Source organism: Bubalus bubalis, chromosome 13, assembly GCF_019923935.1.
Source record: "Bubalus bubalis isolate 160015118507 breed Murrah chromosome 13, NDDB_SH_1, whole genome shotgun sequence".
In the NCBI taxonomy this organism is placed as follows: Eukaryota; Metazoa; Chordata; class Mammalia; order Artiodactyla; family Bovidae; genus Bubalus; species Bubalus bubalis.
This window is the reverse complement of record NC_059169.1, coordinates 14,746,444-14,768,406: the sequence shown is the minus strand read 5'-3', so window position 1 is coordinate 14,768,406 and position 21,963 is coordinate 14,746,444. Positions and strand designations below refer to the sequence as shown.

The following is a 21,963-nucleotide window of genomic DNA, read 5'->3' as shown; positions in this document are numbered from 1 at the left end:
GATGAGCCTCAGGAACCACAGCCCAACTTTCCTCAGCAGCAGCAGCAGCAGCAGGGGGTGCATGGGGGCGGGCTAGGAATAAAATTCTCTATAGCCCTTTTCCATTTAAACAGGCAGGTCCTACTCAAAGTACAAATGGAGAAAAAGGCTTCAACTAGGAAACAACCATTCAGTCCATTTTAAGAAGTAACTTGAAAGTGCAGGATTGGCTAAGAAAGACCTGAAATGTGTCAGATACAAACCATCTGCTCAAAGAGGTCACGGTCAGGTAGGGAGGCAGAAAGACACCCAGGAAGACAGAGTCTGTGCTGTAATAAAATAGGAGAGAAGTTCTGGGGAGCAGAAAAGATGGGGCTGTTAATTCCACCAGGAGAGGAGAACAAGAAGAGCTTCAGAGACCTGGTAGCACTGGAACAGGGCCTCAAAGGATAGAGAGCATCTATCTCTCCAGCAAACAGGAAAGGAAATTCCAAATAAAGAAAGACACCAAGCACAGAACTGCACACACACACAACAAACACAACTCAGTGATCTTCAACAGCACAATATCTCCATCACCTGACAACCACCCACCTCCAACCCTCTGGGACCTGCTTCAGTCTAACTCAGCACTAGAAGGCTCTTCACCACCAGCCACTTTTCCATCACATGTGCTGCTGTGACTGTGGGGCTTCATGAAGACACAATGGAGATCAGCCTGGCCCTGGGGTGCTTATAACTTAATGGAAACATGAATAAATACCTGAAAGGCCCCAACACAAGCATAACAAAAATAATGCAGTGAGAAATGGGGCTACAAGATTATTATTATTTACCAATACTTAAATAAGTCAGACATGGGTAAATTCTGATGAAGAACACTCTACTTTTTAGACACAGTGCCAAGAGGACCCAGTGACTGCCTTCCCTGTTCCTGTTTCAGGATCAGCCTTCAGTTTAAGGCTGGAGCTTCCACTGGCTAAGCCTGCAGGGTCTACAACTCACACAAAGAGACTAGAGAAGGCATTTGTCTTGTTTTTGAACAAAAGCATCAAGCAACTGTGGATGTTACCAATTACGTATTATCAATTTTTAAAAGAAGTGTTTCTCTTACCGGAGTGATGAAAACAACTTCCCAAAGCAGCTTTGCAAAAGCAGAAGAATAATGAGAACCGCCATCCCGGCAAGACATGATATTCCTATTTCCATCCAGAGCAGGGCAGTCACTGCGACAGCCTGCAGTGGCCCCACCCACAGATAGTGCAAGAACATCGTTACCTTAAAGAGAAAGAAAAACAAAGCCTTCTTCAGTTCAGTTGCTCAGTCCTGTCCGACTCTTTGTGACCCCATGAACCGCACCACACCAGGCCTCCCTGTAAATTACTAACTCCCGGAGTTTACCCAAACTCATGTCCATTAAGTCGGTGAGCCATCCAACCATCTCATCCTCTGTCATCCCCTTCTCTCCTGCCTTCAATCTTTCCCAGCATCAGGGTCTTTTCAAATGAGTAAGCTCTTCACATCAGGTTGCCAAAGTATTGGTGTTTCAGCTTCAACATCAGTCCTTCCAATGAACACCCAGGACTGATCTCCTTAGGATGGACTGGTTGGACCTCCTTGCAGGCAAGGGACTCTCAAGAGTCTTCTCCAACACCACAGTTCAAAAGCATCAATTCTTTGGCACTCAGCTTTCTTTATAGTCCAACTCTCACATCCATACATGACCACTGGAAAAACCATAGCCTTGACTAGACAGACCTTTGTTGACAAAGATCTGCTATATAGGTTGGTCATAACTTTCCTTCCAAGGAGTGTCTTTTAATTTTATGGCTCCAGTCACCATCTGCAGTGATTTTGGATCCCAGAAAAATAAAATCAGCCACTGTATTTGCCATGAAGTGATGGGACTGGATACCATGATCTTAGTTTTCTGAATGTTGAGCTTTAAGCCAACTTTTTCACTCTCCTCTTTCACTTTCATCAAGAGGCTCTTTAGTTCTTCTTCACTTCCTGCCATAAGGGTGGTGTCATCTACATATCTGAGGTTATTAATATTTCTCCTGGCAATCTTGATTCCAGCTTGTGCTTCTTCCAGCCCAGCGTTTCTCATGATGTATCTGCATATAAGTTAAATAAGCAGGGTGACATTACTCCTTTTCCTATTTGGAACCAGTCTGTTGTTCCATGTCCAGTTCTAACTGTTGCTTCCTGACCTGCATACAGGTTTCTCAAGAGCATGTCATGTGGTCTGGTATTCATCTCTTTCAGAATTTTCACAGTTTATTGTGATCCACACAGTCAAAGGCTTTGGCATAGTCAATAGAGTAAAATAGATGTTTTTCTGGAACTCTCTTGCTTTTTCGATGATCCAGCAGATGTTGGCAATTTGATCTCTGGTCCGATGCCTTTTCTAAAACCAGCTTGAACATCTGGAATTTCACAGTTCATGTATTGCTGAGGCCTGGCTTGGAGAATTTTGAGCATTACTTTACTAGCATGTGACATGAGTGCAATTGTGCAGTAGTTTGAACATTCTTTAGCATAGCCTCTCTTGGGATGGTATAAAAGCCATTAAGGACAGAGTATAGAGACAATATTCTCTGAAGGAACAAGCAGAAAACCTAAATAGAAATGACCTCACTGGGTTTTAAACCTGCTAAAGCAGAAATCCAAGTGTCCACCCCAGATGACACTGTTTCAGGCAGCACAGGGCTGACTTCAGGGATGTCCTGGGAGAATCAGACCAGCAGCAATGAAGGAAGATGTGGATTTTGACCACAACACAGATGACTCAGGGCTTCTCCAAATGCTCTCCATCCCAGAGTTTAGCCCCCATCTCCCTGGGCTCCCCAGCATCCCAGGAAAGCCTGTATTATGGTACCTACTGCTCTCTGCAGTAATTACTTGTGTATTTACCTCCCTGATAGACTGTGGCTTCTATAGGGCAGAAACTAAGCTTTATTCATCCCTGAAAGTGAGTGAGGGCCTTACTTCATGTTTTGATGAATGAATACTGGAAAAGAGAAGTGTCTACTATAACACAGATCTGACCAACAGCTATGATGTTCCGGGTCATTTGATCTATGCTTAAGGTCATTGGAAAAAGAGTGTGTGGGGACAGCAGAGAGGAGGTTGTGTCGGGGACCACCACTTGAAGGCTCCCTATGCAGCAGGCACTGAACAGGGTGCAGGGGAAAAAACAATCCCTGACCTCAGGCCTTCATCACCTAGAGGAGGAGGAAGACAGTTCAGCAAACACCTACACCACTGTGCCAAGAAGGGCCGCCTCCAGAAGGACCCCTTAGGACACTAACCAAGCTGGGCAAGAACAGTGCTGCCATTTATTATTCAGAAAACAAAACTCTCACTTATGAACAATATATATATACAATCGAATTTGTACACAGAGAAGTGAAAGTTGGATAAATAGAACCTTGTCTTACAGTCCTCAACAGAACCCTGGCTGACACCAAACCCTGGCACCTTGGCATCCCAATAAGCTGAACCCAGTGAGAAAAACAGGAAACGGAAGAGGATCCCTCAGGGGCAGCTCACCTGGTCAAACCTGTTCACATCGTTGACAGCAGGTTGACTATCTGGCCTGTGGTGGTCTTCCCATGGCTGAGCTACTCAGGCGAAGGGCCTGAAATGAGAGAGGGAGACAGAGATCCGGATTCCTAAGGTGACACCAAGTCATCTTAGAACATAACACAATGGAGCATGTGTTCCAGGGGTCTTGAGTGGTGTCGCAGGAGCAGGATGACCCCTGACAGCAGGGCTCTAGGGACCCTTCTTCAGCCTCTAACTCCTCAGTGTGGCGGCAGCCCCAACCACAAGGACAGCAAAGGGAGGAGCAGGAAGGTAAAAGAAAAATCCACCCCCTGTTTCAGTGAACTTGCACCTGTCTGAAGGTTAAAGGGTATAGGTTTAGACTTAGGAGCCAACTAAGTAATTTTTAGCCAAATTGGATGAGACTGGAGAGGTTGCCTTAGGAAAGAAATTCAGAGACTAGGATTCAATCATTCATTCTGTGGGTAACAATATTTAAACACTTTGGGCTTAGTTTCTTCATTCTGAAATGAGCAAGTATGATGTTCAAAACACTGTTCCTGTGAGGAAACTGTGGTCTTGATGCCAGTCTGCTGATTTTACAAAATACACAACCTGTGTTGCTCATTCCCTTTATTTAGTAAGATAAATGCCCTAGAGATCTGAGGAAGCTGAAAAGATACCAGGAGCTGCTTCAACAGACCACCAACTAGAGCCACTGATCCAAACAAAATGTTATACTTCATAAGAAACTTTTTCTTTACTCCTCAAGTGAAGAAGAAAACAATGATCAAGTGAGAAGGTAAAATGATATAACCACAATGGAAGAGAATACGGAAGTTCCTCAAAAATTAAACATGACATTAGCATACAATACAGCAATTACACTACTAAGGGTACACTCAAGAAAACTAAAACACAGCCTTGAACAGACAATTTGTACGCTCATATTCACAGCAGCAATGTTCACAATAGCTAAAAGGTGGAAACAACTGTCCATTGACAGATGAGCAAACACACAGAATGTTGCATAGGCCTATAGTGGAAGATTATCGAGCCTTAAAAAGGAATTAAATTCTAACACGTGCCACAATATGGATGAACCTTGAAGACATCATGCTACAGAACATAAGCCTCACATAAAATGACAAACGCTGTATGATTCCACTTACATGAAGTACTAAAGTACTCAAATTCACAGAGATAAGAAGTAGAATGGTGCTGGGTGTGGGGAGAGGGGTTGGGGAGTTAGTGTTTAATGGATGCAGAGGTTCAGTTTGGGAAAAAGAAAAAGTTCCAGAGATGAATAATGGTGATGGCTGCACAACAATGTGAGTGTGCCTAATGTCACTAGATGCTGTACTTAAAGGGAGTGAAAACGGTCAACTTTACACTGGGAGTATTTTACCACCACCACAACAACAAAAACAATGATCAAAAGCCAGAGGTAATTTTACCAAAGCTGTGGAAATGGCAAGTCATTTTTATATACGATACCTCCTTCACAATCATTCAAAATTCAGCTGCAAAGAGCACAAAATGCTGAATGGGCCATTTTAGGAGTGGAATATGTGCAGCCTTAGAGACCGCCTGGAGACCTGCCCCAGCCTGGAATCCATGGTCAGAACAAACTATGGCTACGGGCTTAGCAACCACTCCATTTCTAATGCCCAATCTGATTCCTCCCCAGGACCAGGGATCAGGAGGTGGGGCCTGAGCATGAACCATGGAAGTTCAGAGGGGCCTTTCAGAGCTGCTCGGCAACACCAGCTGTGCCCTACAGAATCAGCCCACCTGTAACCTGAAAAGAAGTGTCTTGTTTCTGCACCCCAGCAGGACTCTAGATGCAAGGCTGTGCGTGAGGAAATTTGTCTTTTCCAGGTTTCTGGAATTTCAAGTTATGTCTATGTTATAATCCCCATAAGTCCTGACTTCATATAGGGCCAACATTTAGGTAAAATCAAGGCAGTAAATGAACTTCTTGGGAGATATTTACCTTCACATAAGCCAATGTGCCAGGTCAGATCACATTTCCCAAAGGCAAGATTCCAGTGTGGTGGGAAGAGGAAGAAACACAGGTAGACAATGGCTCACCTGTGCAGCAGAGTGAGCTTTGAGTAAACCATCACCTTACCCCTAACTTAAGCTTTCACAACACGGTTCAGGTAAAATTTCGCAACTATTATGAGAGTTAAGTATGATCTGGAAAGACAAACATTTAGCCAATTTGTGGGGAAATCTGAGTATCCATCTCCTAAATGATTAAAGACAAAACAGAATAACAAAGATGATGATAAATGACAGTAAAGACCTCTGACTGCAGTTTGCGGGCACAGTTGCAATTTCCACATCACCCAGAAGGAAAGCAGCTCAGATGCTGTTGTCAGACAAGACAGTGAGATGCCAGGTCCCCAGTTTCACACAATCCTGAAAAGTACAACACTCTGCTCAAGGAAAAATGAGAAGACATCTCACTTCCTGCTGAAAAAAGTATTCTGAAGAAGCAGAAGCTCTAGATAAGCAGCAGCCAGGTAAAGAAGCAATATTTTCAATTTAAGCTGCTTGGTTTTGTCTTTCAATGAGGAGTTTATTTATTAATAAAAACTGCATATGTTTAAGGTTACAACATGATACTTGGGTATAAATACACACTGGGAAATGGTTACTGTAGTAAAACCACTTAAAGTATCCACTACCTAATATAGTTATCCTATTTAACATGTGTGGTGAGAACATTTAAGATCTACTCTCTTTGAAAATTTCAAGGATACAATACAGTCAAATAAAGATTTTTTTTTTAAACAGTCTAAGGCAAAGACATATCCAGGATCAAGTTTATACAGAGCCCTTCAGCTCTTGACACTGATATATCTGTGGCAATACCTTTGTAAAGATACCTGAAAGCTTCACTCTTTTTATACTAGTTTAGACAAGGGTAAACTATGGACTAATTTCATGGCATTCCTCAATACAAAATCACTAAACACATTAAATCAGTTCTTATTAAAACTGCTACAATGCATACTAAAAATAAAAGGAAATATTGTATTAAAATAATTTAAATGAAGAGCAACAAATTATCTCTAGAATTCATAAAACAATGTAAAATTTCAAGTTTCATCTCAAATATCCTATTTTCTTTCATACAATTAACAAAAATTATCTATAAAATATAAGGAGTGAGTCTATATGTAGCATGAATTCTCTTTATATTTTTCCCTAGCAAACATAATTATATTGAATATAATTAGATGGGTCTTTTAAAATTAGAATCAGTCCCTTTATCAAATACATTCTCTGCTCTTAGATATAGTTTGATAGATCCAATCTCTGAAGCTCACTTTTAAATACAAATTTGATGTACCTGAAAGTATTAATGAATGACAACAAAAAATTTCCATAAACAGCACTATGGGAATTGGGCATGAAGACATTGAAAATCAACTTGATACTTTTCATACTTATTCTTGAATATTAATTTAATATTTTACAGTACAAATTTAGTGGTTATTATGTGACAGCCTATGGCTAAAAATTGCCAAGGACAGTCCACACGATCTCAAAAGAAAACATTTCTTTATTTATTGGTAAAGTTTGCTTCAGCAACAACAAACTTGGCTTGATGCAAAAGCAAACTTCTCTAGGAAGGTGTAAACAATCCCAGTTACAAAATTTGTAATTTACAGAGAACTTTCCCCAAATGTTCCTGATCCCTCAAGAGAGGAACACACCGTGGTACCGAGCGACACTCACCTTGCGGTAGATCATACGGCACACGGCTACTCTCAGCCTCATCCCCACGCGCTGCATGCGGTAGAAGCACAAGTGGTGCAGAACGGCCCACATGAGCACGCAGGCGCTCAGCGCTGCCGCGTAGCCGTAGGCTTCGTGCAAAGCGGCAGAATCGGAAAGATGGTACTTTTCAACATAGCTAATCATTTTCCCCAAAAATATGGGTTGAACTACCCTGGTGCCTTCCTAAAAGAAAAGAAAAAAGTCTTAATTAGAAATGTCAGTTTTTCTTTACACAAGATTTACTTTTATCATTAGCATGTTTAAAATACATTTTGACAAAACGCTACATTCGTGACTAATTTAAAAGAAAAATATGCAGATTTATTATCTCCTATAAGACAAGCAGGCAACAGTTTAACCTTAAGGCAAAATTTTTCCATTCAAACATAGTAAAGCCTTAGTACATTGTGCTTAGCACAGCGTGGATACTCAACAAATATCACAAACAGGCTCAATACCAACTGAGCCTTAAGATGAATAAAGAAAAAGGTGGCAGAAGCAGAGGAAGAAATCTGCTTCCACAGGAACAAGCCTGCTGGCAGCCTGCCCCTGTCCCCCATACTCTCAATGTCCCAGCCCAATAGAAAGTCAATGTGGTTCACATATGGGAGACACGCTTTCATCACCTTCTTCATGAATCCTTATGAACCGAGACACTGGCACAAACACATCCACTGTTTTCTACCCCAAACTCCACACATAGATCCACGGAATGGAAACCAGCTTTGGCTGGACTACCACAGAGAAACCAGGTTTGGCAGCTCTGCAGGCTCTTAGCTCCAGAGAGCACTGCCTCAATGTCTCTACCCTCTAGAAGTTGGAATGTTCCTTGGAGTAAAAAATTAAACATGGTGGAGGAATAAAATAAGGGAAAGGGGATCAGGGGCAAAAAAAAAAAAATCTATAAAATTTTTAAAAATAAATAAATCACAGGATTATAATATACAATATAGAAAATTTATTCAATAATATTGGAATAACTTTGCATGGTGACAGTTGGTAACTAAACTTATCATGTACTGTATAAAATATTAAATCACTAATGATGTATACCAGAAACTAATATAACATTGTAAGCCAATCATACTTCAATTTAAAAAATTCTTTTAACTTTATATTAAAAACTTACATATGCTTAGAAAAAGAAAAGAAGGTGGATATAAAACCCTAATTTAAAACTCAAGGTCATCACTGTGGGTATTACCAACACCTAATGGCTAATGCGATGCTCTCAGGAACCAGCAGGGCACACACAGCAGGTCTGCTCGGCAGGTCCCTGTCCACTCTGCTCAAGGCCCCCTCCTCCTCTCCTGCTGTGTGGTCCTCAGTGGTTGCTCTCAAGCCGCAGTATCTCTGCCACCAGCAGCCACTCCTCAGACTCCTGGATTGAGCAAAGTGAGGGACACATGGAAGAAAGGGTTGGGGAATAAATGCAAAGACCGCTCAGCTCTCGGGGAACCAGCCGTGAGTAGAGGCACAAAGTCCACTTTGGGACGCAGAGGATTCTGTTTACTTCCTGCCCATCAGCTGAGCTCCAAAGGGAAGATTTACACAAACATGTGCTTCCCCACAGCCTCCACCTGGACCAGAGACCATCAGCAAAAGTGGACTCAGACAAAGAACAAGTGTCCGGACAAGGCCGGGCCACATCTAAGGATCCTGGGAAGAGGACATAACTCCCAGCCACTCCTCCCCTCTGAGGATAGAGGACTGGGTGAACCCACTCCAGCTCTCTGAGGTCACCCCACTTATACACCAGCAGGTAAAGACCTCACCTCTCAGAGAGAAGCCCTTATGACCTAGGGAGGTGGTCTCTGTGTCTCTGGCCCAGGCAGAAACTTCAGGTTCCTCCTCTCCACCCTGAGAGCCCTGGGCCTGCGGAAACCTGTCCTCCCCACCTGCAGTCCCTATGGAGGTGCACACAGAGGCCAGAGTGCTGGGAACTCTCTGCCTGTTCTGTTCTAATCAGCATTGACCTGCGAGGGCTCCACAGCCTGGTACCTGTTTCTCCAAGTGGTAGAGATACTCCTCAGTTCTCATAGGACAGAGGTTTTCATATTTCAGAATCCTAAGAGCCTCACCCTGGACTGGCATCACCCTGCTTTTTCCCACTGGTGCTGCCAGGAGTACCTGGGAGGCCCTGCTTGTGCTGTGGGTGGAAGAGCACACTGCTTAGGATCATGGATGATCCATGGGGTGTTCTGTGCAGCCAAGGAATTGAAAGAGGGCTGGAGGTCACCAAGGAAACACGTTTGTGTTTTAGAAAATCCTGGGCTGAGTTTAGATCTTTCATTATCAAAAATATAAAGACCAATAAGCAGTACAGATAGATCACAACATGGAAATTTGCTTCATAAAATGAATTTAAGTAACTAGTACTGCTACTGCTACTAGTACTAGTAGTACTAGCACACAGGTGAGCCCCTACATTCAAGGTCCTCTACTCCCACATCTCCGCCATAACCACCCAGTGACCAACCTCCTGAAAGGGCCCAGGGCTCTACCAGTTGCACCTTATGCAGCCCCAGGCCTGGCCTTCCTGGATCCCCAGCAGGAAGTATTACTGGGTCTGGAAAACTTTGAAATCAACACTCCCAGCACCACAGTGGGGCAAATTCCCTCTCAGGAAGAACCTCAGATTCTGCAGCCTCTCCCTCTATGTCTGCTTCTCCCATGAACTGCCACAGCCAAGACCCAGGACTCATATTAGGACGGGATCCATTTGAGGCTTAGCAATCGCACCTAAGGAACCAACAGCCCAGGACAGCAAGAAAACCCGCATGGGCTATGCTTTGAGACCCACTTGCCTTCAAGCCTCTTTATCATCTGGTATCAAAGAGAAACTAGAGAACCAGTGACAGCAGAGAAAGATCTGCTCCAGGATATGATCCAACATTAAACCCGGAGGCCACTCATCCAACCAGGCACCTGGCATTAGTCACAAGTACACACCAAGGCCCCAGGGTTTCCAGACAAGCAGAATTCATGAGAACTCACCCAGGACAGAAACCTGCATAGAGGGTGCATGAGTTCTCCACAATTCACAGTGAAGCTGGAGCTCCTCCCCACAGGGGCTCTGGCCTGGCTGACCTGGCCCATGGGGAGGGGGCAGCCCAGGGAAGGGAGTGATCTTGGGAGCTCTGGCAGCTCCAGCCCAGACACAGGACCCCGGGTTCTGTTCCACAGGAAGGGGATGATCCTTTCCTAGGAAAGCATTTATCATATGTGACCTGGGAAAGTCAACAATTACTTGCTGAGCAACTGTCAAATGTCTTATGTTATTCTGGGCTCCAGTCCAAATTTGAGTGAGTAATAGTCATTCAGTTGTGTTTGACTCTTTGGGACCCCATGGACTGGACACTGCCAGGCTCCTCTGTTCATAGAATTCTTCAGGAAAGAATACTGGAGTGGGTTGCCATTTTCTTCTCCAGGGTATCTTCCTGATGCAGGGATCAAACAAGGGTCTCCTGCACTGCAGGCTTATTCTTCTGAGCACCAGGAAGTTCAGTTCAGTTCAGTCACTCAGTCATGTCAGACTCTTTGTGACCCCATGGACTGCACCATTCTGGGCCTCCCTTTCCATCACCAACTCCCGGAGTTTACTCAAACTAATGTCCATTGAATCCGTAATGTCATCCAGCCATCTCATCTGCTGTCATCCCCATCTCCTCCCACCTTCAATCTTTCCCAGCATCAGGGTCTTTTCCAATGACTCAGTTCTTCGAATCAGGTGCACAAAGGATTGGAGTTTCAGCTTTAGCATCAGTTCCAATGAATATTCAAGACTGATTTCCTTTAGGGTGGACTGGTTGCATCTCCTTGCAGTCCAAAGGACTCTCAAGAGTCTTCTCCAACACCACAGTTCAAAAGTATCAATTCTTTGGTGCTCAGCTTTCTTGATAGTCCAACTGTCTCATCCATACATGACTACTGGAAAAACCATAGCTTTGACTAGACGGACCTTTGTTGCCAAAGTAATGTCTCTGCTTTTTTATATGCTGTCTAGGTTGGTCATAACTGTTTTTCCAAGGAGCAAGCATCTTTTAATTTCATGACTGCAGTCACCATCTGCAGTGATTTTGGCTCATGTACTATTGAAGCATGGCTTGGAGAATTTTGAGCATTATTTTACTAGCATGTGAGATGAGTGCAATTGTGTGGCAGTTTGAGCATTCTTTGGTTTTGCTTCTCTTTGGGATTGGAATGAAAACTGACCTTTTCCCAGTCCTGTGGCCACTGCTGAGTTTTCCAAATTTGCTTGCATATTGAGTGCAGCACTTTCAAAGCATCATCTTTCAGGTTTTGAAATAGCTCAACTGGAATTCCACCACCTCCACTAGCTTTGTTCATAGTGATGCTTCCTAAGGCCCACTTGACTTCACCTTCCAGGATGTCTGGCTCTAGGTGAGTGATCACACCACTGTGATTATCTGGGTCATGAAGATCTGTTTTGTATAGTTCTTCTATGTATCCTTGCAACCTCTTCTTAATATCTTCTGCTTCTGTTAGGTCCATACCATTTCTGTCCTTTATTGTGCCCATCTTTGTAGGAAATGTTCCGCTGGTATCTCTGATTTTCTTGACGAGATCTCTAGTCTTTCCCATTCTATTGCTTTCATCTCTTTCTTTGCATTGATCACTGAGGAACGCTTTCTTATCTTTCCTTGCTATTCTTCGGAACTCTGCATTCAAATGGGTATATCTTTCCTTTTCTCCTTTGCCTTTAGCTTCTCTTCTCTTCACAACTATTTGTAAGCCTCCTCAGACAACCATTTTGCCTTCTTACATTTCTTTTTCTTGAGGATGGTCTTGGTCCCTGCCTCTTGTACAGTGTCACAAACCCCCATCCATAGTTCCTCAGGCACTCTGTCTATCAGTTCTAGTCCCTTGAATCTATTTCTCATGTCTACTGTATAATCATAAGGGATCTAAGTCATACCTGAATGGTTTAGTGGTTTTCCCTACTTTCTTCAATTTAAGTCTGAATTTGGCAATAAGGACTTCATGATTTGAGCCACAGTCAGCTCCTGGTCTTCTTTTGCTGACGGTATACAGCTTCTCCATCTTTAGTAGCAGAGAATATAATCAATTTGATTTCATATGGACCATCTGGTGGTATCCATGTGTAGAGTCTTCTCTTGTGTTGTTGGAAGAGGGTGTCTGCTATGACCAGTGTGTTCTCTTGGCAAAACTCTATTAGCCTTTGCCCTGCTTCATTCTGTATTCCAAGGCCAAATTTCCCTGTTACCCCAGGTACTCTTGACTTCCTATTTTTGCATTCCAGTCCCCTATAATGAAAAGGACATCTTTTTTGAGTGTTAGTTCTAGAAGGTCTTGTAGGTCTTCATAGAACCATTTAACTTCAGCTTCTTTGGCATTACTGGTCGGGGCATAGGCTTGGATTACTGTGATATTCAATGGTTTGCCTGGGAAACAAACAGAGATCATTCTGTCATTTTTGAGATTGCACCCAAGTACTGCATTTCGGGATCTTTTGTTGACTGTGATGGCTACTCCATTTCTTCTAACGGATTCCTGCCCACAGTAGTAGATATAATGGTCATCTGAGTTAAGTTCACCCATTCCAGTCCATTTGAGTTTGCTGATTCCTAAAATGTCGATGTTCACTCTTGCCATCTCCTGTTTGACCACTTCCAATTTTCCTTGATTCATGGACCTAACATTCCAAGTTCCTATGCAATATTGTTCTTTATAGCATCGTACTTTACTTCCATCATGAGTCACATCCACAACTGGGTGCTGTTTTTGCTTTGGCTCCGTCTCTTCATTCTTTCTGGAGTATATTTCTCCACCAATCTCCAGTAGCATATTGGGCACCTACTGACCTGAGGAGTTCATCTTTCAGTGTCCTATCTTTTTCCCTTTTCATACTTTTAATGGGGTTCTCAATGCAAGAATACTGAAGTGGTTTGCCATTCCCTTCTCCAGTGGACCACGTTTTGCCAGAACTCTCCTCCAGGGAAGCCTACTATTAAGAGACATTTCTAAGTATAAAGACAGGTCAACTTAAAAGTATCCTCAGTACATGTTTCACTTTATCTTACAATCTACAGACAATACATTAGAATATGTAATGAATCCATACACCTTGTCCAAAGGAATACCCAAGACAGAAGTAGCAATAAAATTATAAATGACAGTCATCAATCAGGTGAAATAATTTAGATGAAGCTTGTCTCTCTCAAAGAGATGGACTGGGCAAGTGGTCAAGAGGGAAATACAATGTGCTTTTAATTTTGTATGATAAATAATGTTCAGTTCCATGTTGTTGAACATAGGTCTGCTGTTGCCACATAAATCCTATACTTCAAATTACTGTCCAAATGCTTTACTAAAACTCTGCTTCTGGCCTTTGTTTTGGAATCTGTTACGTTTGTTGCCATCTCCTGATGGCTGTTCTCTGAAGTTTACTTCCTCCAAACCACAGGACACATATTCCCTGAGGTTGTAAGATCCTCTTTTGGTCAAGGATCACTCAATATTTATATTGAGCACCAAAAACATCCTAACATGGCATAAAATATCTTTCCAGTGCTGCTATCCTTCCATTACACCATGTTTTAATCAGTTAAGAGAAAAATAGTAATCTCCAGAGGTCAAGCCCTTTACGAATCTGTCTATTCTAAAGATAAATACAACTGCTGATCTACATCATGATTCCTAGATGAGATTTACCCTCAGACCTTAAATCCCTGCCCTCTCCCCGCCTCAGTCCATCCATCTCAGGACTGACCCACATATACTCAAAATCAATGCACTGTATGGAAAAGCTTTTACCTCAAGACATGTTAACATTCCCAAAACTAAGTAGGATTTCCCATAACAGTTTATGATCGCTTTCATTAAAGAAGGCTCCCGTGCATCTTTCTGGGCTCTCAACACTTCCTGATCCCAGTACCTGCGAAGAGAGGCAAAGCACAGTGAGGAACAGCCCTGCCGCAGGAAAACAGGGGAGGGACAGAGCAGAGACAAGCCTTCACTACAGGGCTCTCTGTGGCTCCCCATAGATGCTGGCTAACTGCTCGCAGGGCTCCCGAAAGATGAGCAGTGCAGACACTGAAGCACCAGGAAAAGCACCAGACCAGGTCTTCAGAGAAACGTCCCAGATTCTACAAACAAGTTCCTGCTAAGCTTTGCTGAATTCACAGGTCATGAGCAGCCCGGAAGGACAGACACTGTCCTCCAGGGACCCCACCTCTGGGGACAGAGCTAGGTCTCCAGGGCCATGGCTGTGGGCTCCCTCCACATCCACTCACACAGGGAACACAGGCTCCCCCAACCTCCAAAGTGGGCTGAGCCCAGGGTCAGCATGAAGGGCTGAGGCTTCAGTGTCAGGGAAAGAGGCTCAGAAGACCCTAGAGGAAGGCAAAGGCCCCTCCCCACAAGCCTTTAGCCCCATGGAGAAATTCTCACTCTTCTAACCGTACTCCCTGATGCCTGTGCTCACCCTTGCAGCTCTTCTCCAAGGTGCTGGGAGCGATCTTCTGGAAGCACCGGGTACATGTCATCTTTTTCCAGTTTCCGTTTGTGACCAATTTTAAACAAGGGGTTTAGCCACCTGTTAAACATTAAAAGGAGAGTGACATATATTCAAATTGCATTTCTTTAATTAGAATCCTACGTTCATGGACATTGTTTAAAAAAAAAGTCTATATTTTAACTATACAAAGATATAGGGAGAAAATTAGACATATGCTTCAGATCAGATCACATCAGATCAGTCGCTCAGTCGTGTCTGACTCTTTGCGACCCCATGAATCGCAGCACGCCAGGCCTCCCTGTCCATCACCAACTCCCAGAGTTCACTCAGACTCACGTCCATCGAGTCAGTGATGCCATCAAGCCATCTTATCCTCTGTCGTCCCCTTCTCCTCTTGCTCCCAATCCCTCCCAGCATCAGAGTCTTTTCCAATGAGTCAACTCTTCGCATGAGGTGGCCAAAGTACTGGAGTTTCAGCTTTAGCATCATTCCTTCCAAAGAAATCCCAGGGATGATCTCCTTCAGAATGGACTGGTTGCATCTCCTTGCAGTCCAAGGGACTCTCAAGAGTCTTCTCCAACACCACAGTTCAAAAGCATCAATTCTTTGGCACTCAGCCTTCTTCAAAGTCGAACTCTCACATCCATACATGACCACAGGAAAACACATATATCAGGGTGTCGATAAGTCACTCTGGCTTACACAGAATATAACTGAACTAAAATACCCTGTTTGTGGTCTACTGAACATACATTGTACATCTACTTTAATTATTAAGAAAAATACATTTAGAAATCAAAATAATGTTACCTTGGTTCAGGAGCACAGAATAGAGCTGAATGGCCTTTGTGGATAAGGCTATAGATAGGTTCCTGTACTACAAAGCACTTAAATTTTCTGAACTGTCAGACTCAAGGATTTTGCTGTTGTTTTTTGGTGGCTAAGTCGTGTCTGACTGGTTTTGTGACCCCATGGACTGCAGCCCTCCAAGCTCCTCTGTCCATGGGATTTCCCAGTCAAGGATACTGGAATGGGTTGCCATTTCATTCTCCAGGGGATCTTCTTGGCTCAGGGATCGAACCTGTGTCTCCTGCACTGGCAGATGGATTCTTTACCACTGAGCCACCAGGGAAGACCACCAGACTCAAGAATGCCTCAGTCACATTCACATAAGATGCAACCTTGTGGTCTCAAGACCTCCTTAGTTCAGCTAATAACACAAAGGAAAATTTACAGGGAATCACGTTACAATACACCGCCCTGAGTCCAACAGGCTCTGGACCCTGACCTCCTTACAGCCCTGTCAGAGTCCCCTCACATGAGCCTCTTTCTGACCCCGACCATCTGAAGATGTCCTAAAGATAAGCAACATCTTTCCAAATAAAATGAATACATTGATTTTTCTTATAGTCCTCCCTATAATTGAGGCAGAAATTGCTAGACAGTGTAAGATTTTTTTAATTTCAATTTTTAATTCCTTTTTTAATGTCAAATTTTCTCTTCTCAAGTAAGCATCTCACTCTTTGCTCCAATTTCCAGGCATTCAGAGGAATCCCTTCCTGGTCTGGAAGGTCATAAAACATTCAGACCCAGGACAAGACAATTATTAACTGCTGTCCAGTTTATCAAGAGAAACCTCCAAGAAGCCCATTAACACTTAAAACATACATTTGGTCCCTAAATAATGGTCTGGGATCTTGAGAAAGGGTCAAGGGATGGCGTTGCAATGTCTAGAGAAACTGAGAAACTGGGGTTCCAAGAAAGCCATAAAATCAACAAACTGGACATTGTGATATTTACATTAAGTCATGAATCAACCAAAAATGTACAGATCAATCTAGAAAAGATATAAAACTGCTATTATCCTCACCTTTTGGGGTCCTTTCACCCCCTCTTAGAGTCTATGCTGAGGACTTTGTATCTCTATGTTCTAAAATAAAACTTTGCCTCTGTGTTTGCGAGTTCCCCGGAATTCATTCTTAGGCTCTGTGAACAGAACTCAGGTTTCACGTTTCATTATCACTTCCTGGCCGATTAATTTCTTTTCAAATGTAACACAAGACTTTCATAAGGGCTGAAATTTTACTGACTGTGGGGTCTGCCACCTTCAGCCTCAGTTGCGGAATAAATACTGATGTGCTGCAATTCATGGGGTTGCAAAGAGTCGGACACGACTGAGCGACTGAACTGAACTGATACTTTCAGGAACTCCACTAACAGTGGAGAACATCACCAAACTACAGTTCAACCCCTTCATGCCCAGGCTTCTGCTCAGGGACATCAATTACCCTCATTGCCACCCCATCCCAGCAAAGGGGTATGTGTTAGTCAAATCCCTATTTGCTTTGGACCCAACCAATATTTCCAATGAGCCCTCCACCTCCAGACATGACTAACTCTAGATACAGGCCATGCACAAGGGCTCTGGGAACAGGATCATACCAGACCTGAGGGGGTCTGGTCTGTGGAGGCAATATGCTGGATGGAAGGGCGCCAGCATCAGTCTAAACATGACTCAAGAAAACCCAAACACAGTTGAGCCCCTGAGGGTCCTCGAGGCCCCTGGGGGCAAGGACCACCCACATTGGGTCATTAACTGTCTCCAAGAAAACTCTACTAGTGGCTACTGGGCTATAAGAGGTACACACCCCAATCTAGGTCACATTCAGATTTTAATTACACTCACCCCACCTCCCATCTAAATGGAGCCATTCATCTAGTCAGGAGGGAGCTGGACTAGACTGGTAATGGAAGGAGTTGTCGCCCCTGTAGCATCCTTGGTGAGCCTAGCACGAGAAGCAATTTATAAAGCCAAAGCTACTAAAAACAAAAACAAAAGCAAAAAGGGCACTGGAACATTGGCCTGGGCAACTAAAGAACCCAGCTGTAACTTTAGAAATATGAAATCTTCACTGGGCCGCTGGTCCATATGACACTCAACCACTGCATAGTTCCTGATTACCTGCTGGCTGATCAAGGAGGAATTCATGCCCTTGCAGCTATTTCTTGTTGTTTCTATGTTAATGTGAGTGGTCAAATAGAAGACAGTGTAACCTGACTGGTAGAGAAGACTGCTAGCAGACAGAGAAGGATGAATATCATATGATATTGCTTATATGTGGAATGTACATAAAGGCTATAAATGAACTCTTTAAAAAATAGACTGAGAGTCCCAGAAGTAGGGGGGAAAAAAAAGCTATGGTTAACCAGGGGGTGAGAGGAGGGACAAATTGGGGCACTGGGATTGACATACACACACTGTAATATATAAAACAGATAACTAAGAAGGACCTACTGCATAGCACAGAGAACTCTATTCTATACTTTGTAATGGCCTACATAGGAAAAGAATCTAAAAAAGAGTGTGTATATGTACATGTATAACAGATTCACTTTGCTGTAGAGCAGAAACTAACACAACATTGTAAATCAACTGTACTCCAATAAAAATTCAAAGAGAAAGTCACTTGATCAAATACTCAGAATAAGAAGGGCCCTGACTGAACAAATCTGGGACAGTATCAAAAGGGTAATCTCAGCTTCCTGGGCTTCTGCCATTCTTAGGACCCCTTACAATTATTCTCCTCCTGCTTTTTGGTCTGTGTATCCCCAACTGCCTCATTAGTTTTATCTGGTCTTTATCTGGGTGTGAGAATTGGGACTTCAGCCAGGTGACAATCATATTTATTTTAGCTATCCATTCCAGTATTCTTGCCTGGAGAATCCCATGGAGAGAAGAGCCTGGCAGGCTACAGTCCGTGGGGTCACGAAGAGTTGGATATGACTGAGTGACTAACTCTTTCACTTTCACTTCCTGCTTCTGTCTTAGCCTCAGGCTCAAAAGAGGAAGTTATAGAGAAAAATAAAAACTGGTTAGAACTAACTAACCTCAAAATTGGAGGAGGAAATGGCAACCCACTGCAGTACTCTTGCCTGGGGATTTCCACGGTCAGAGGACCTAGAGGGCTACATTCCACGGCATTGCAAAGAGTTGGCCACAACTGTGCAACTACCTTCCACTTTCAGGCCCCAAATGGTAAAAACCCTAACCTCCCCTAGGCCTTGAGCCTCATTTATGCATTCGCTGTAATATATTAGTGTGCTAAATGGCATACTCACCCGTGCCATGACAGTTGACAATAGTCATGACAACAAACCACACAAGGACTAAAAATGAGTGTTTCCTCAGTTTCAGGTCCAAACCACATCCTTGTTCTCAGATAAGTCATGAATATTACTCCCTCTCTTGATTCAATTTGCTTGCTTTTACCTTGACCCAAATTGGGTTGAGAGCTTGATTTGTGAACTAAGCTCTCGCTTCTCCATTCTTTGGTCATTGAATAAAACTTGTGCTGTTCCAGTCTCACCATCAATTTAGTTATTGGCTGTGGGAATCTGAGTGGAAAAGCAACCTCTTCAGCCAAGAAAAGGGGTCTTAGCCTGGGCTAGGAGCCCAGCACAAGGTGGGAGACCAATTTGGTGACATCAGTTACATATACAAGGAACACCGTCTTCAGAGCCAGACTGCTTGACTTGGGATCCTGCTCCATTACTTACTGGCTGTGTGGCGGTAAGCAACTTACTCAACCTCTCTGCTTCAGTGCCTTCAAGTATAAAATAAGCAGTAATAGTGCCTTTCCCTCCAGCAGGAAAACTGGAAATGGGTGCCTACCGAAATCAATGAAAAGTCCTCACCTTCCCATTTCCAGGCACACACACTTTGAAACTTCACAAACAGAAGGTGTTTGGAAAGTTCCTTGCCCTGCGTGAAGTTAAGGAGAATTTTTTTCTACTTTATTATTATTTACAGTAACCATACCCATATTCCTTCTTCTAGGCCCCTCTTTCCTTTAGGGCCACCAAATGGCCAAAAGATGAAGCTACACACACTAAATACACCACCATCAAAACAAGCATAGGAGCTCCCAATCCCTGGAGATCCCCCAGGGTGTCCCATAAAGGAAGGAAATACTAGAAATTTGGGAAATATAAATGGGTTAGGGTCCAGAAATAAAACAACTAGTAATCATCCAAATATGATTAAAGCCCAAAGGTTTAGGACCACATAGTCAGTGGCCCCAGTTACCACATGCAACACTTTAGTTAAGAGCTTCAACTCTCTGAGCTGTTTTTTTCATCTGTGTGTTTCCTCTGGGCTCAAGGACCCTTCAGTGGTTTCAGAACCAAATGATTCCTGGGCAGGACCACCTGCATCAAGACCATGCACTGCTTCTCTGAAGTCTAGAGATTGGGAAAGACCTCACAGGCTTCAGGGACCCTATCCCCAGAGTGATCCCCAAAGGTGGAAGTGGAGATATCCACACTAAGGAAAGGGGCTGATCAAATAAATCCTCCAGTCCTGACTGTGTGTCCCAGGCAAAAGCAAAACGTGTTCAAGATTAGTGTTCCTAATCATTAAATAAAAACCTTTCATTTTTTTACCCACGTGAAATTTGCCACAACTAGGAACCAGGTTATACAGTGAGAGCCACACAGGGAGAAAGGGAGACGGAAAGAAATACATGGTCATAGACATGGGGGCAGAGGGAACCCAGTGGAGCTGGAACACACGGTCACACAGGGCATGTGGGAAAAGGTGGGGACATTACTGAAAGAAGAAAGAAGGTGGAGCACTGAAGAACTGATGCCTTTGAACTGTGGTGCTGGAGAAGACTTCTGAGAGTCCCTTGGACTACAAGGAGATCAAACCAGTCAATCTTAAAGGAAATCAACCCTGAATATTCTTTGGAAGGACTGATGCTGAAACTGAAACTGCAGTATTTTGGTCATCTGATGCAAACAGATGACTCACTGGAAAAGGGCCTGATGCTGGGAAAGATTAAGGGCAAGAGAAGAGAATGTCAGAGGATATGGATGACATCATGGATGCAATGGACATGAACTTGGGCAAACTCTGGAGACGGTGAGGGACAGAGACCAGCAGCGCTGCCATCCACGGGGTTGCAAAGAGTCGGACAAGACTGAACGACTGAACAACAACGGTCCAGGGCACTAATTAGATAAAGGAAGCTGTTCATAAGCTGCTTGCTTGGGGCTGAGGACAGGGGTAGGGGGTGGGGGTGTGACGCTTCAATTCAGAAGTGGGAATTCCTGAGCAGTTCAGGAGCAGCCAGTAAGAGTACAGGCAGGGTGTTCAGGGCATTTTTCCACTGGGCTGTGATTCCCCCTGGGCAGCCTTCCCTCTTCCTGCTCTCTGGCTCTGGAGGGGCTGCCGGCAGCAAGGCAAAGAGACCCTGTACCTCCGCCACCAAGTCACGGGGTTCCCTCCCCACCCCTGCTCCCCACTTCCTTGCCCAGTCGTGCTCCGCCTTCCCAGGGTGCAGAGGGGAACAAGCCAGGGTTGGGAGGCTCCACACTCCTTTCCGAAAGGCGCGGGCAGCGGAGGGTGCCATGACTGCCGCGTATCACAGCCGGGGGGCGCTCACCAGAAGAACAGGCGCGAGCAGAGGTTCGCTTTCTGCAGCGGGTTGGACTTCATCTTCGGGTTCAGCGGCAGCATCGTGCAGGCTGCGGCGTGGAGAGGCGCAGCGCTGCTCTGACCTCGGTGAGGCTCCCGCTGCTCCTGGAGGTGACCACGTGGATGCTGAAGATCAGTCTGCCTTCGGGGTCTGCTGGGCGGGCCCGGAGAACCGCAGGCTTCTGGGGGTGGAGGACCCACAGCCCGCCCGGTCTCCGCCTCCCGCAACTACACAACCTCCGGTGGGGGTCGCCTGCAGGTCACCGGCTCTGCCCTGCTGTCACGGCTCTGGGAGAAGTAGGGCCGTGTGTGGGGACGCAGGACCAAGAGGCAGTCAGGCCAAAGCTTCCAGGAGCTTCATGCAAGTGGGAGGCAAGGCCACCGGCTCGTCGATGGAGAAAGGTAGGCGGACCAGACAGCACGAACAAACCAGCTCCAAGAATTCCACCTGGCTGCAAACTCTACTGAAACTCCTGTACTGAGCCCAGGCACTCCCCCAGAAGGCAAAGAGGGGAGGCTCAGGCTCTGCCCTCCTCTGCTGCTCCGAAGCTCCCCATGGGCTGCAGGGAAGGCCTGGAGAAAGCTGGCTGAAGGCATGAACAGCCCACATGAGATGTCTTGTAGCATCTCACACGTTACATTGTGAGAGAACCTCTGTGAG

At 44.4% G+C, this 21,963-nt stretch overlaps 1 protein-coding gene across 1 annotated transcript in view; it reads right to left on the bottom strand.

Annotated features, from left to right (window-relative positions):
• Nucleotides 1-21,761, bottom strand: part of LOC123328868 (ATP-binding cassette sub-family C member 4) — a gene marked incomplete in the record, with an annotated part of 1,148,417 nt that extends 1,126,656 nt beyond the window's left edge. The window contains 4 exon segments of the mRNA XM_045162484.1: nucleotides 7,282-7,506; nucleotides 14,122-14,242; nucleotides 14,792-14,902; nucleotides 21,271-21,761. Coding sequence (XP_045018419.1) covers nucleotides 7,282-7,506; nucleotides 14,122-14,242; nucleotides 14,792-14,902; nucleotides 21,271-21,344 — 531 coding nt within the window.
• Nucleotides 21,762-21,963: the final 202 nt, after the last annotated feature.